The sequence below is a fragment of the Panthera pardus genome, unplaced genomic scaffold (assembly GCF_024362965.1).
Source record: "Panthera pardus isolate Hobbes unplaced genomic scaffold, ASM2436296v1 HiC_scaffold_21, whole genome shotgun sequence".
Classification (NCBI taxonomy): domain Eukaryota; kingdom Metazoa; phylum Chordata; class Mammalia; order Carnivora; family Felidae; genus Panthera; species Panthera pardus.
Window position 1 is genome coordinate 1,372,627 of NW_026526777.1, and position 15,795 is coordinate 1,388,421.

The window sequence follows — 15,795 nt, forward strand, 5'->3', positions numbered from 1 at the left end:
GAAAGCCTAAGACCTCGAAAGCTGCACGCTGGGCCTCGGTGGGTGACACAGGCGCGACGTCAGGCGCTGGGGGCTGGGTCTGAGCCACGCCACGCCCATGCGTGAAGGGGCGCGGCTGCGCAGCGCCGGCGGGTTGTCCCAGCGGCCCCCCCCCCCCCCCCACCTTCCAGTCTGTGCGGTCCGGCGGGGACCTTGGGAGCCGAGGAGGAGCCCGCTGCAGCGGCTGCGGGAGGAGGCCCCTGGTGAGGAGGGCTCGGCCTCGGGACGCGAGGGGGGGGGGGCGGGAGAGGGGAGCAGTGAAGCTGCATAGAGGAGGAGCGGGGCGGCGGCTGGGTGATGGGGACCAGCGCGGAGAGAATGGACGAGCACGGGGTCCCAGCGCAGGTGCACCGAGGCCGCCGAGCTCCGTGCCGGCCGACCTGCCACGCGGACCCGACACGCTGCCCCTTTCGCGCATTGAGCGGCCAGACGCGCCATCCCCCACCCGGCTTCAGAGCATCTGGGCGGGGCCTCCCTCGGCCCCTTCCCCTGGGAGTGAAGGGCAGGCTGGGGAAGGGGCGGCGGTGGGGTGGGGTGGGGCGGGGGGACAGGGCCAGACCGCAGCAGAGACGATCTGGGGCTCCATTCCGGGCCCCATCCTTTTTCAAGCCCCCGCACCTCCACGGAGATCCAGAGCGCAGCCGCATTCTCTGACCCTCCCCGCCCCGTTCCCGGGGGGCTCCCTTCGGCTCCACCTGCAAATACTGCAGTGGAAACTAATGGTCAGTCGGTGGACATTTGCATCTCATTTAAATATTGTCCGAAGCGGCCGGCGCCTTTCATGCCTGCTGCAGCTGTCAGTCACCTCGGTGTCCTTCCCGCGGCCCGCGCCCTCTCTGGCTGGGTTTCACCGTCCCTGTCTTCCAGGTCTGCGTCTGCGGTTGCCAGGTAGGCGGGTGTGAGAGGCCCGATCCTCCTGATTGTCGAGAGGCCATCCCGTCGCCGGCGGCACAATGCTGTCCCCTCAGAGGGCTTTACTTTGCAACCTCAACCACATCCACCTCCAGCATGTCTCTCTGGGCCTGCACCTGTCCCGCCGTCCTGAGCTACGGGAGGGGCCCTTGAGCACGTCCCCTCCCCCAGGGGACACCGGGGGCAAGGAGAGCCGGGGCCCCTGCAGCGGGGCCCTGGTGGATGCCAATTCCAACAGCCCAGCCGTGCCCTGCCGCTGCTGCCAGGAGCACGGGCCAGGCTTGGAAAACCGGCAGGACCCGGCCCAGGAGGAAGAGGGGGCTGCCTCCCCCTCGGACCCGGGCTGCTCCTCCTCGCTCAGCTCCTGCTCAGATCTTAGCCCTGACGAGACCCCCGTCTCCGTGTACTCGCGGGGCCTCCCTGGCGACGAGCATGTCCGCCCTCGGCCCAGCATCACCCCCCTGGAGCAGGGCTCCCCACTGGCTTCCGCAGGCCCTGGCGCCTGCTCCCCGGACAGCTTCTGCTGCTCGCCCGATTCCTGCTCCGGAGCGTCCTCCCCTCCGGGCCCTGGCCTGGACTCCAACTGCAACGCCCTGACCGCCTGCCTGGAGCCCCCCTCCCCGGGGCTGGAGGAAGACGACGAGGGTGGGGAGCAGGACCTCCCTGCCTCCGAGCTCCCAGAGGCGGATGATGATGATGGGAAAACCGACGCTGGGAAGACGGAACCCAGCTGGAAAATCAACCCTATCTGGAAAATTGACACGGAGAAAGCGGAAGCCGGCTGGAGAATCGCGGAGAACAATAACTCTAGCTGCAAAATCAGTGGGCATAGTAACTCCAGCTGGAAAACGGAACCCGGACAACTCGACTCCGGGCGCAAAACCGCCTCGGGGGTAGCCGACCCCGGCTGGAAAGCAGACGCGGGGAGAGCCGAGGCGGGGTGCAGGCGTGACGTCAGCGAGGAGCCGGCGGCTCGCCGGACCGTCACGTCTTTCCACGAGCTGGCCCAGAAGCGCAAGCGGGGCCCGGGGCTGCCCCTCGCGCCGCAGGTCAAGAAGGACCGCAGCGACTGGCTCATAGTCTTCTCGCCCGACAGCGAGCTGCCCCCCAGCGGCTCCCTGGGCGGCTCCCCGGCGCCGCCGCGGGAGGTCACCACCTTCAAGGAGCTGCGGTCCCGGAGCCGCGCCCCGCCCCCGCCGCTGCCGCCCCGCGACCCCCCGGCTGGCTGGGCCCTAGTGCCGTCCCGGCCCCCGCCCCCGCCCGTCCCGCCGCGGAGGAGGAAGAACCGGCCCGGGCTGCAGCCCATCGCCGAGCGGCCGCCCGAGGAGGGCAGGCCGGGCAGCCCCGCGGCTGGAGAGCAGGCCCCGGCCGCCCGGGAGCCCGAGGAGCCGGGCGCGCAGGCCGGCCGTGCGGGTAAGCGGCCGCGGGGAAGCGCGGGGCGGAGGCGGGGCGGGGTGGGGGTGGGGGGGCCGGGCTGCGGCCCCGGCCCCGCCTCCGGCCCGCCCCCTCCGTGGGTGCCGCCCGCCGCCCCCCTCCCGCAGACCGCCTCCCCCCCCCCCCCCCCGGCCGCCGGCGGCGAGCGCTCCGGGAGGGGACCCTGGGGGGCGCCGCCGGGCCGCGGCACTAACTCTCTGCTCCCTCTTTCTCCGCCCGCCCCGCCTGGCTGCCGCCCCGCCCCCGCCGCCCCGCCCCCCGCTGCAGCCGGTGCCCCCCCGCCGCCGCCGCCGCCCGCCCCCCGGGCCGCGGCCGACGCGCGCCCCCTGCTGGAAGGCGCGGGCGCGGTGGGAACCCCGCCTCGGGCCGGCCCGCCCCGCGCGGGACTGCGGCTGCTGCCAGTGCGCCTGTCCCCGGTGGGCGCGCAATCGCCCCCGGCCCGGGGGGGCCTACCCTGCCTGGCCAGCCCCGAGCTGGCACTGCTGCTGTCCCCGCTCTTTCCCAGAAGCAGCACCTTCCCCGCCGCGGCCCCCCCACCCCGCCAGGTGCCCGCCCCCCCGCTGCCACCGCCGCCGCGCCCGCCGAAGGCCCCCGGCCGGACCAGGAGCCCGCCGCCTCCGCCCAGGCTACGTAAGACGGACCCGGGCCCGCCCGCCCCCCGCGCCCGCCCGCCCGCCGCGGGGCTGGGCCCTGGGCCTCGAGGTCCGGGCGTGGGGGGCGCGGGCCGAGGGCGTCCCAGCTAGCGCCGGGCGACGGGCCTCGGGTCACGCCCCCTGCGCACCGGGGCGGGGGGGGCGGTGTGCTGGCCGCGCCTCGCTCGGGGGGTGGGAGAGAGGCTGGCTCGGGACCCGGTGGGCCCCGCCCGCGCCTCCCAGCCTCCCGATCCTCGGCCGCCCCTCCCGCTGCGTCTCCTCCCACTCCCGGAGGTCGGTCTGTCTGTCCGTCCATTGGCCCAGGCCCCCCACGTGCTCCCCGGGCTGCCCTCCCTACACGCGTCCGGCCGGCGGGGAGCGCGCAGTCCCGCCCGGGGCCTTCGGGGCGGAGGTGGGCGCGGGTGCGGGCGGCGCGCGCGGGACGGGGCGGGGTGGGGGGGGGGGGCGCTGCGCCTGGCCCTGCCCCCGGCCCTGCCCCCTTGCGGCCTGCGGGCGACCTGTGCGCCGGCCCGGCGTCCTCGGGTCACCCTCGGGTCACGCCGCCGCGTTCTTCCTTCACCCCAGCCCGGAGCTCCTGGTCGTTCGCCGGAGCCCCCGGGGCCCAGCGACGGTGGATGGCAGAAACCCAGGGTGGGGCCGGCCAGCTGCAGGAGCAGAAGAAAGGTAGGACGCTCGGACTCTTGACCCCGGCTGCCGAGTCGGCTGCGGCTGGTGTGGGCGCCCGGCCCCCGGGGTCACGGTGCGCGAACCGAGGGTCTGCGGGGCCCTCGGGTGAGCGCGGGCACCGACCTCCTTGCCCGGCCCTCTTAGGGCTCCTGATAGCCGTCAGCGCCTCGGTGGATAAGATCATCTCGCATTTTGGGGCCGCCCGGAACTTGGTTCAGAAGGTGAAGGTGTCTGTGGGGGAGGCAGCGGGGGGAGAGGGGACCCCTGGGGCCCGCACGCGCTGTTGGCAGGGAGGCCGACGTGCCGCGTTGTGCCCGCCCCCAGGCGCAGCTGGGGGACAGCCGGCTGAGCCCAGACGTGGGGCACCTGGTGCTGACCACCCTCTGCCCGGCCCTCCACGCCCTGGTGGCCGACGGGCTGAAGCCTTTCCGGAAGGACCTCATCACCGGGCAGCGCCGGAGCAGCCCCTGGAGCGTGGTGGAGGCGTCGGTGAAGCCAGGTGGGGCGGGCCCGGGCGGGGCGGGGCGGGGGCGCGCGCAGGCCTGGGCCCGGCTGATAACGCGGCGTCCGCAGGCTCCGGCACCCGCTCGCTGGGGACCCTGTACAGCCAGGTCAGCCGTCTGGCCCCGCTGAGCAGCAGCCGCAGCCGCTTCCACGCCTTCATCCTGGGCCTCCTCAAGTGAGTGGCCCTGTTTTCTGGCGCTCCTCCCAGCCGCGGGGACCTCGCGGGTGCACTGGTGGGACGCAGCGGTGCTCTGGTTCCCAGAGAGGGCTGTCGCCTCTGCGAAGCTCATCTCTCATCCCGAACTCCGTTTTTCCTGCCACCCCCAGCACGAAGCAGTTGGAGCTGTGGTTTTCCAGCCTCCAGGAAGACGCAGGTCAGACCCTGAGCCGCAGGGAGGGGGGGGGGCGGGCACCTCTCCTGTCGGTCCCACTGACGTCAGAGTGACTTTGGCCCCAGGCGCGACTTTGATTACCCTGCCGCTTCAGGCTTTCAGTGCTTCCCGTTGCCCATAACAGGAGAGACCCAAGTCCTCACCGACACCTCCAGAAGCTTGGTTAGCAGGCCTCTGCCTTCTTGCCCGGCCTCCAGGTCTGGGGCTCTCCCCAGGCCCCGGAGCAGTCTTCTTCCCCATCCTTCCTGCCCCACGGCCCTCCTTGGGTCGTCTTTACCCCAGGAGGCCTGTTCATCTTCATCCCTCGCGTCCTCCTTCCCTGGGGCTCCGGGTTGCTCCCTCGGCCTTCAAGGCCCCCTTTCCCTCGTGCGAGTTATGTGCCACCCTTGTTCCGCGGGCCCTGGTTCCGCTGGGGCAGGGGCGCGTGGGCTCTGTGCCCCCAGCGTGGACGGAGGCCGGACCGGGGCCCGACGGCAGCCTGCACGTCCCCAGGCCTGCTGTCCCTCCTGTATCTGCCCACCGGCTTCTTCTCCTTGGCCCGCGGCGGCTGCCCCGCGCTGACCACCGAGCTGCTCCTGCTGCTGCAGCCGCTGTCCGTGCTCACTTTCCACCTGGACCTGCTCTTCGAACACCACCACCACCTGCCCCTGGGCCCGCCTCCCGCCGCCCCCGCCCCGGGCTCGCCTCCGGCCCTGCAGCACACCGTGCGGGCTGTGCTGCACTGGGGGGGGCGGCTGGCCCAGAGCCTTCGGGGGGCTTCCGGGGAGACGCCTCCAGGCCCTTCAGCTCCCGCGAGCCCCCCCGCACCCGGCGGCTGGTGGGAGCAGCTGACCCAGGCCTCCCGGGTCTACGCGTCCGGGAGCGGCGAGGGCTTCCCTCTCCCCCGGTGGAGGTCCTGGCGTCCCTCCGGCACCGCCGAAGGCGCCCAGGACGGGCCCCTGCCCGCGGAGGAAGCGGCACCAGGCAGAGGCGTGTGGCTGGGGAGACTGTTTGGGGTGCCGGGGGGCGTCACAGAAGCCGACGGTGGAGCCTTGAAGTCCAGGTAATGGGGTAGCCGGGCCCCTCCAGGACTCTGGCCCCTTCTCAGAGCCCCCAGCCATCCCAGTTGGAAACTATAGAGACCGCTTGCGCCAGAGGTTGGCCGGCTTGTTTCCCTAGGGCCCGAGCGGCAGGTGGTTCCCGTTAGGCCCGCCCTGCACGCAGGTGCCCTCCGTGCTCTTGCCCTGGGGTTTGGCCACGGTGGCCTCGGCCTGTCCAGTGAGCCTCGGGGCCTCCCTGAGCCCGCTGGTCCCAGAGGCCCCTTCCGGGGCATCAGTGACCTTAGTGGGCAACCCCCCCCCCCCCCCCCAATCACCGTGAGGGTGCCTGTGTCCCGCAGCTGCCTCCGTGCTCCCAGCAGTGACCCGTCCCTGACCTCTTTTCAGTCAGGCGCCCCCCCCCACGTCTTCCCTCCTCCCAAACCCCGGGTTCTTGGGTTCTTTTTCTGGATGCCCGGTGACCCCTGTGACCCTGTGTCCTTCGTCCAGGAGACCGTCCAGCTGGCTGCCGCCGACAGTGAGCGTGTTGGCTCTGGTGAGGCGGGCGCCACCTCCAGAGACTCTGTCTTCCCCCGAGGAGCCTGAGGCCGCAGCCCCGAGCGCCCCGCAGACCCACAGGTCAGGAGGGCGGCTTCTGCTTGGGGAGAGTGGGGGTCACGGGGGTCGTGGCGCAGAGGCCTGGGGCCACGAGGTCAGCTGGTGACCAGTGTGCCCTGCTGCCTCTCAGCCCGTTTCTCTCTCGTCCGTTGGCGATGGTCTTAGGAAGACTAAGCCTAAGTGTGTGAGGCCTGTGGTGCCCCGCGGGTGCCTGGGACAGGTCACTTGTTGCTGTCCTTTGAGGGGTCATGCTTCCCTGAGGGTTTTTCAGGTTCAGACCTGCTTCTACTCCGGAGTCTGGCCTCAGCCTGGTTGTCTCAGTGCACCGAATTAGGTTTCTTTTCTTTTCTTTTCTTTTCTTTTCTTTTCTTTTCTTTTCTTTTCTTTTCTTTTCTTTTCTTTTCTTTTCTTTTTTTAAGCTTATTTATTTTGAGGGAGAGCGAGCGCGAGTGCAGGGGAGGGACAGAGAGAGAGAGAATCAATCCCAAGCAGGCTCTGCGCCGTCAGCACAGAGCCCCATATGGGGCTTGAACCCATGAATCGTGAGATCGTGACTTAAGCGGAAATCCAGAGTCAGCCGCTTTACCGACTGCGCCACTAGGCGCCCCTGAATTCAGTTTCTTGGCTTTTCCTTCGCTCAACGATTCTTTTCAAGTCCTTCTTACGAGCCGGGCGTTATGCTCTGGGAGGGAACGCGAAGGCACGGGCACTGGAGTCCGTGCCCTCACGGAGCTCGTGGCCCAGGGAGGACCCCGGTGCAGGAACGCGCAGTCCCGAGTGGTGGATGCTCTGGGAGGGGAGGACTGAGTCCCTCGGGGCCAGGTCTGGGGGCGCAGCTGTGTAGGGGGTACCAGGGTGACGGCAGCAGCGAGATGCCTGAGGCCTCAGTGGCTGGGAGGAACCCGGACTCCATCCTTGAGGCCCTGGGAGGCAGCCTGGGGGGGACGGGGGCAGGGAGAGGTGAGCAGACCCTGCCCTGGGGCCCAGGAGTGAGGACGGCAGTGGCGTCCAAGAGTAGGGCAGACGGAGTGAAGGAGATACAGGCGCCAAACAAGTTTTTCGGGGGGTGGGGACGATTGGATGTGGGGTCAGGACGCTGCACATTCTGGCAGGAGACCCCCCCCCCTCCTCCCCGCCCAGGGTGGGGGAGAGCAAGGGGGTGTGTTTGCAACCGAGGGGGCCTAGGAGGAGGAACTGGTCCTGAGGGGGGGACTGGTGGGGAGGCCGGGCAGGCGGTCCCCACACCTCTCCCGGAGCCTCACCTGGCCTGTCCCTCCGGTCCGCAGGGCAGTGCGCGCGCTCTGTGACCACACGGCCGCGGGACCCGGTCAGCTGAGCTTCCGGCGCGGGGAGGTGCTGCGAGTCCTGGGCACCGTGGACGAGGACTGGCTCCGCTGTGGGCGCGATGGCGCCGAGGGGCTGGTGCCCGTGGGGTACACGTCTCTGGTCCTCTAGGCCGAGGGCCTTTCCGGCTGCGTCGCCCCCCCGGGAACGGTGACCTGTGCAGGCGCCGCAGAAGCATTGGCCTGTCTGCAATACGACCTGTCGCCCCCCCGACCCCCCCGCGTCCGTGTCTGCCGATGTGAGATCCGCTCTCCATCCTCCCTGAAACCTGCTCGTCTTCTAAGTACGAAAGGAATTTCCCTCCACCTCCCTCCTCTTCCCACCTGCGTAAGGAACCGTTTCCCTTCCCAGCCGCACCTCTGCCTTCGTCGTCTGCGAGCGGACCGTCCCCACACTGGAAGGGCCTGGTCTCCTTCCTGCGCATGGACACCCCGCAGCGCCCACGTTGCTTGTATTTATTCTGTGCTCCCGACCCCCCTGCCGGGTGGGCCCGTGGTGCCGGTCCGCCCGCCCCTCCTTTGTCCCAATAAAGTGTGGGCGCTGAACGTGTGTGTGTCACTGGCTCCAGGGCAGAGGCTGCGGGTCGGGGAGAGGCCCCCTCCTGCCGGCCCTGGGTCCTCACTGCTCCCCGCTCCGTGGAGAAGCGGCCGATTGGTGCAGAACCTCACAGGTGCTCCTCGGTGGAGGCCTGACTGCGTGTCTTAGGAGCCCGAAGGGACCAAGGCGGGTGGGGAGGCCTGGGCTTCCCGACTGTGCTCCCACGACCCCGACCGAGGTGCTGGGCCGGATTAGCGGGTTGCAGGGAGGGACGCCCTTCCAGGTAATGCGCCCACTCTGCGGTGACAGAGGTTCAGACAGCACAATAAGGGGACGTCTGTTAGTCCGTGGGGAGCGTCACCAGGAAGTTAGAGGACAGGACACCTAGGGGAAACAGAACCAGGAGAGGAGAAGATGCTGACGTTTTCCTTTACCTTGGGGCAGGAAGGTCAAGGGGATGACAGGCTGGCGCAGGGAGAGGGTGGCGTGGAGCCTGACGCCTTACACTTTTGCTGTTTCCTGACTTCCTGCTCCCGTTCCTAACTTCCTGCTCCCCATTCCTAACTTCCTGTTCCCATTCCTGACTTCCTGCGCCCGTTCCTGACTTCCTGCTCCCGTTCCTGACTTCCTGCTCCCCATTCCTGATTTCCTGCTCCCCGTTCCTGACTTCCTGCTCCCGTTCCTGACTTCCTGCTCTGGTTCCTGCTCCCCATTCCTAACTTCCTGTTCCCATTCCTGACTTCCTGCTCCCTGTTCCTGATTTCCTGCTCCCCGTTCCTGACTTCCTGCTCCCATTCCTGACTTCCTGCTCCCGTTCCTGCTCCCCGTTCCTGGCGGCTTGTGTCACTAATCTTGCTCTGATTTCGTTTTGTGTCTGGCTGCCCTCCCAGTGTCGCTGCCCTCCCAATTTCAGGCCTAAGTTTGCATTTCAGGTGTGCTCTAGCGTGGCGTTCACTCACACCGGATTCTGAGAGCCGCTGGGACCCGCCAGCTGCAGCCTTAGGGCAGCGCTCCTTCACGGAGGCTCTCCAACTGCTTTCTCCTCCTCTGGCGTTTGAACTTAAGCAGTACTTGTGGAAGACTACTGTGACTTTGGCTTTGTGACCAGTGTTTCCCACAGGGAGGTCTGCCCAGTGAAACACCGTTCCTGGGTATGCCACGGAGCTGTCATGTTCCAGGACCCCACCTGCCCTGTCCTTCTGACTCCTGTCCCCATGTGCTAGGTGTTACAGTGCGTAACTCTAACAACTGGGAAGTGTCCTCAAACGATATTGCTGAGATATGGTGATATTTGTGGTCACAGCCTAATGGGTCTCAGGCTTGTGTAGGCAGTAAGAGTAACAGACCTCCTTGAAGGACATCATGAAACAGACCAAATGTTGATACGGAATCAGCTTTGCACTATTCCATTTAAAAAAAAATTTTTTTTTTTTTTAACGTTTATTTATTTTTGAGACAGAGAGCGACAGAGCATGAACGGGGGAGGGGCAGAGAGAGAGGGAGACACAGAACCGGAAGCAGGCTCCAGGCTCTGAGCCATCAGCCCAGAGCCCGACGCGGGGCTCGAAGTCACGGTCCGTGAGATCATGACCTGAGCTGAAGTCGGACGCTTAACCGACTGAGCCACCCAGGCGCCCCCTGCACTATTCCATATTACCTAGAACAGCTGTAGTAGGTACCAAAGGCTAAAAAGTAATGAAGGGTACAAAGTTTAAGAAAAACTGCCAACGTGCTGCCTTTGCGTCGTGATGAGACTGCATCCTGTTGCCTGACAACAGGACAGCCTCTCGTCCTCCTGGGAGCTGACAGACGCCGAGCTCTTCGCGATCATCTCTTTTTTTAAAAAGTAATGAGTTGAAAGTCATAATTCCAACACAGGTAACATACTTTGCTATATTAGTTTTAGATGTACAATATAGTGATTCAGTAATTCTGTGCATTACTCGGGGCTCATCATGTTAAGTGGACTCTGAATCCCTGTCACCCATTTACCCATCCCCCACCCACCTCCCTTCTGGTGGCCACCAGTGTGTTCTCTCTAATTAAGAGTCTGTTTTCAGGTTTGTCTTTTTTTTCTTTTCCTTTGTTTTTTAAATTCCACATATGAGTGAAACCATACGGTATTTACCTTTCTCTGGCTTATTTCGATTAGCATAATACCCTCTAGACCCATCCATGTTGTTGTAGATGACAAGACTTCATTCTTTTTTGTGGCTGAGTAATGTTCCAATGTATGTGTATACGACTTCTTCTTTATCCATTCATCTCTCAAGGGACACTTGGGCTGCTTCCATAATATGGCTACTGTAAATAATGCTGCAATAAACATAGGGGTGGGGGGCCCTGGCCCGCTGGGTCAGTGGAGCATGTGACTCTTGATCTCGGAGCTCTGGGTTTGAGCCCCACGTTGGATATAGAGATTACCTAAAAAAATCTTAAGCCCCCCCAAACCATAGGGGTGCATGTATCGTTTCGAATAAGTGTGTTTGTATTCTTTGGGTAAATACCCAGTACAGGAATTACTGGGTCATATGGTAATTCTATTTTTTTTTTTTTTTTAATGTCTATTCATTTATATTTGGGAGAGTGAGCAGGGGAGGGGCAGAGGGAGACCCAGACTCTGAAGCAGGCTCTGTGACGTTAACACAGTGTAGAGCCCGACTTGGGGCTCAGACTCACAAACCATGAGATTACGGCCTGAGCTGAAGTCAGATACTTAACCAACTGAGCCATCCAGGTGCCCACCATCTTCCACAGTGGCTGCACCAGTTTGCATTACCACCAACAGTACACGAGGGTTCCTTTTTCTCCATGGCGGTTTCTTGTGTTTTTTATTTTAACCACTCTGACAGGTGTGAGGTGATACCTCATTGGGGTTTTGATTTGCATTTCCCTGATGAGTGATGTTGAGCGTCTTTTCATGTGTCTGTTGGGCATCTGGATGTCTTCTTCGGAGAAATGTCTATTCATGTCTTACGCCTATTTTTGATTTTTTTTTTATGTTGAGTTGTAGAAGTTCATTATATATTTTGCATACTAACCCTTTATTGGATATATCATTTGCAAGTATCTTCTCCCATTCAGGAGAATGTCTTAGTTTTATTTTTTTAATCATTTATTTTTAATGTTTATTTTTGAGAGAAAGAGAGAGAAAGAAAGAAAGAAAGTGCGTGCGCAAGTCAGGGAGGGGCAGAGAGGGGGACAGAAGATCCAAAGCAGGCTCCACACTGTCAGCGCAAAGCTAGACATGGTGCTCGAACCTATAAACCGTGAGATCATGGGGGGGGGGGGGGGGGGGAGGCTGAAGTGCGACGCTCAACCGACTGAGCCACCCAGGCGTCCCTAAAGATTTTAAGTAATCTCTACACCCTATGTGGGACTCAGAACCCCCGAGATCAAGAGTCACATGCTCTCCCAACTGGGCCAGCCAGGAGCCCCAGTTTTGTTGTTTCCTTTGATATGCAGAAGGTTTTTTATTTTGATGGAGTCTTAATAGTTTACTTTTGCTTTTGTCTCCCTTGCCTCAGGAGACCTTCCTATGGCCAGTGTCAGAGAAATGACTGCCTGTACTCTCTTCTAGGATTTTTATGGTTTCAGGTGTCACATTTAGGTCCTTAATCCATTTTGAGTTTATTTTTGTATATGCTGTAAGAAAGTGGTCGTTTTCATTTTTTGCATGTGGCTATCCAGCTTTCCCAACGTCTTTGTTAAAGGGGCTCTAATTTTTTTTAACTTTGAGAGAAAGACAAAGAGAATGAGAGGGAGAGAGCATGAGCAAGGAAGAGGCAGAGAGAGAGAGAAAAATCCCAAGCATGATCTGCGCTGTCAGAACAGAACCTGATGCGGGGTTCAAACTCACAGATCATGACCTGAGTGGAAATCAAAGTTGGACGCTTAAACGACTGAGCCACCCAGGTGCCCCAAGGCTGTCTTTTCCCCCCCATTGTATATTCTTGCCTCCTTTGTCGAAGATTAAATTGATCATATGATGGTAGGTTTATTTCTGGGCTCTCTGTTCCGCTGATCTGTGTCTGCTTTGGGCACATTGTTTTCCTATAGCTTTGTAGCACATCTTGAAATCTAAAATTGGGGTACCTCCAGTTTTGCTTTTCTTTTTCAAGGTTACTTTGGCCATTCAGAGTCTTTTGTGGTTCCATACAAATTTTGGGATTATTTTAGTTTTGTGCAAAATGCTGGTGGTGTTTCGGTAGGGATTGCAGTAAATCCATGGATTGCTTTGAGTTGTCCAGACATTTCAACAATATTTATTCTTCCTGCCCATGAGCGTGGAATCTTTCCATTTGTTCATGTCCTCTGCGATTCCTTTCATCAGTGTTCTGTAGTTTTCAGAGTACAGGTCTTTCACCTCCTTCTGTTTATTCCTAGGTTTTGTTTTTGTTTTTGGTGCAATTGTAGATGGGATTTTTTTTTTTTTGGGGGGGGGGATTATTAATCTTTCTGCCACCTTATTATTAGTGTGTAGAAATGCAATGTATTTCTGCACATTGATTTTGTATCCTGTAACCTTACCAAAATCATTTATCGGTTCTAGTGGTTTTTTGGTGGTCTCTCAGGTGTTCTATATAATAGTATAATGTCATCTGCAAATAGTGTGTGTTCCTGTTTTCTCATCAACCTGGATGCCTTGATTGCTTTTTCTTGTCTGATTGCTGTGGCTAGGACTTCCAGTACTATGTTGACTAAAAGTGGTAAAGAGTGCACATCCTTATCCTGTTCCTGATCTTTAGAGGAAAGGCTCTCACTTTTTCACCATCGAGTAGGATGTCTACTATGCGTTTTTCACATACAGCCTTTATTAGGTTGAGGTATGTTGCCTTTAAACCTACTTTGTTAAGGGTTTTTAATCATGAATGGATTAAATGGTACTTTGTCAAATGCTTTTTCTGCGTCTATGGAAATTATCACGTGGTTCTTATACGTTCTCTTGTGGACGTACTGTATCACGTTGATCGATTTGCAAATATTGAACTACCCTTGCATCCTGGGAATGCAGCCAAAGGTCTTGATGCTTCTGGACTTCGAGCCTCAGTGGTGACCTAGGTCCGGGATGACATTTTGTCAGGTGTTTCCGTCGTTGGCCGGAGTGGATTTATCCTCCTCATTAGTAGGGTCACACTCGGCTATTGGACACCTTTCTATTTGGAGATAAACATGAAGATTTTGGAATTCCGAGCCCAACACTAGGTACCAGGTGATCTCTGGCAAGCTGCTGAGACTCCGTTTTCATGTCTACGAAATGGGAGTAGGAACTACAGAGCTGTCACGAGGGTCATTGGTCTAACTAGCCGGATGGCCCTGGGCAAGTTACTATCGCTAACCTGTTGCTTTAAGTCCCTCATGTGGGACGTTGGGTTTTGGTACCGACCTGAAAGGGCCATTGTGAAGATTAATAAATGTGTACACGTCGACTGCTTCTGATGACACGGTCTAGCACGGTGGCCTGAAGTTACTGTCGCCAGCCTTGGAGGCGGTATCAAACGAGGCCATGTGTGTGCGCGTGCATGTGTGCAAGGACAGAAGGGGAAACGATCGTTCTGTTGATTGGTTGGGCTGGGCTCAGACCGAAAAGATCCCAATGTTGAGGAAACGGCTTCACCTAGGAGTCGGCACTGGTGAGTGCGCTCCTAGGGGGCCCAGGATGCTGGTGCTGCGGTGTGAAAAAGACCTCTTTGGAAACAGGCAGGAGAAGATCCTGGAAGATAGATGAGGATAGGGAAGAGGGAAAGAATGGCACGCTCACCACTCTGTTGTTAGGAAAAGTTTTTTCCATTTAATACTAGACTTTCAAGGATTGAGATGCAAGCTTTTTCTGCAATTACATCCAATGTTAAAATTGGTAATACATAATTTACAAAGATTAACATCAAAACAATCATCTATTTAGATATGCTTTTGTAAAAAGGAAATATATTAGCAGCATTTATATTTTCCGCAATCACACGGCCTACAGACATGCAGACTAACTCTGTATCTATTCGCAGCGATGTAGTGCGTTGCCCCGCGTTTCAAACACCAAAACCCGCCTGGCAGCTAGGGGGTTCTTTTTATTTCATTATTATAAAATAACCGAAAAATAAAAAAAGGCATTAATTTCTACACCAGTAAGAAAAAACAAGTTTTTGCACTTACCTAACATTTGATTGTCTAAAAAACATTTCAGTTTTTAGTCTTTCAACAAAAGAAAGATAAAATGACAGAGCGTAGTGTCTTTTGCTTCTGTTCTCACATTTTACAAAGTTTTTTTCTTTTTTCGTCTTTTTTAAAATTTTAGTGTTTAACACTAGTCAAGGAAATATTGAATTTTAATCTCTTTCTTGTCATTTTCCTGCTTTTGACTAAAAGGAGACCCCCCACCCCAAAGTGCCCCTATTTCCCACCTCCCTCCCACCCAGCTCCCTGCAACGAAAACCAAAGGAAGCCACTGAGCCGGGCCTTGGACATGCGGCGTTCCCAGCTCCACACGTGAGTACCTCGCACCCAGGTCTTGTCGTAACGTACAGCGCCTCTCTACGGTAAGAAAATACTCCAAACTAGTTTCTTAATTCTCTGTTTTCTTTAATAAAATATTTATTCTGCTTTTTCTCTGCTCAAGGGGATCTTTGGCTTCCCCTGTCTCTTTTGTTTTGTTTTTTTTTTTTTTCTGTTTTTGTTTTTTTTTTTTTCCTCAAGATTGACACAGAAAGGAGAAAAAGAAAAAAAGATTGAATGGAATGGAAGGTGTCCATGTTTCTACCTAAACAAGTCAGAGCGTCGTCATCGGGGGAGATGTGCAGCTAGGACAGCGTTGGTCCGGGACTGGAGAAAAGTAATGGGATGGGGTTACTACTGTATTGCTTCCTAGTCACGCGGCAGATATATATATATATATATACATACATACATACATATATATATACACACACAACTTGGCACATTTAAAAACCATCTTTTCTCTTATAAGAACATCTAAAACGTATATGCATATGTATGTCTGAGAAGATAACAAAGCAAAGCTTTTTAAATTTCATTTTTAAAGAGACAGTATTGTCTGGGAAGTTCTGGCCAAGAGATTGGGAAGGAAGCAGACGCCCGTGCCCTCCCCCCTGTGCGGTCATCAGGAGGGCGGAGGACCCAGGCCGGCGGGTGGGCAAGCACGGTCTCTAAGAGGTGGACACTGAAAACTGTACAATGAGGAAAACAGGAGTAGTGTTTTCAATCGATAATGTACACTCACGACAAATACTCTGCTAGGCGAACACTGCTCAACAGTCTGTGTAGTGACTTTGGGGGGGCGGTTTAGGGTCCACGTGTACGGAGGTTTTACGACGAGGCTATTCTGAGACGAATGTCCGCTCGCGGCACAGCAGACGCCCGAGAGCCACAGCGCGTGAACGGCACAGGTGAGGCGCTGGCGGGGGGCCTGGCCTTCTCGTTAGAAAAAGATAGGTTGGGCAGGGTATGAAGTTAAAACAAAAATCATTACAATGAGTTCTGTGCCCTGCTGACCCCATGGGGGCCTTCCCTAGTCCGTGGTTACATTCTGGGGGGGAGAGGGAGGGAAAAGGGCCGCAGATACAAGTGCTTTGACCTGTCAATTCACGTTTTACTTGGACCTGATTGGACGAGGAAACTTTCCCAGTCAAGGATCCATCTGGAAAGAGGCCCCAGCAGCTGTTTCTG

At 58.7% G+C, this 15,795-nt stretch overlaps 1 protein-coding gene across 4 annotated transcripts; it reads left to right on the forward strand.

Moving 5' to 3' along the window:
* Positions 1-107: 107 nt before the first annotated feature.
* On the forward strand, positions 108-8,123 carry RUSC1 (RUN and SH3 domain containing 1). Of its 4 annotated transcripts, none has more exons than XM_053908781.1 (11): positions 108-242; positions 907-2,364; positions 2,653-3,087; positions 3,603-3,701; positions 3,849-3,925; positions 4,029-4,203; positions 4,278-4,383; positions 4,536-4,582; positions 5,093-5,642; positions 6,127-6,255; positions 7,521-8,123. In XM_053908781.1, exons 2-11 carry the CDS (start codon positions 993-995, stop codon positions 7,687-7,689), a joined length of 3,159 nt encoding a protein of 1,052 aa, XP_053764756.1. In that variant the 5' UTR covers positions 108-242; positions 907-992; the 3' UTR covers positions 7,690-8,123. The 4 variants fall into 4 exon arrangements, with proteins under 4 accessions (XP_053764756.1, XP_053764757.1, XP_053764758.1 ...); XM_053908782.1 differs by having other exon boundaries at positions 2,653-3,015; XM_053908783.1 differs by lacking the exon at positions 2,653-3,087.
* The last annotated feature ends 7,672 nt before the right edge of the window (positions 8,124-15,795 follow it).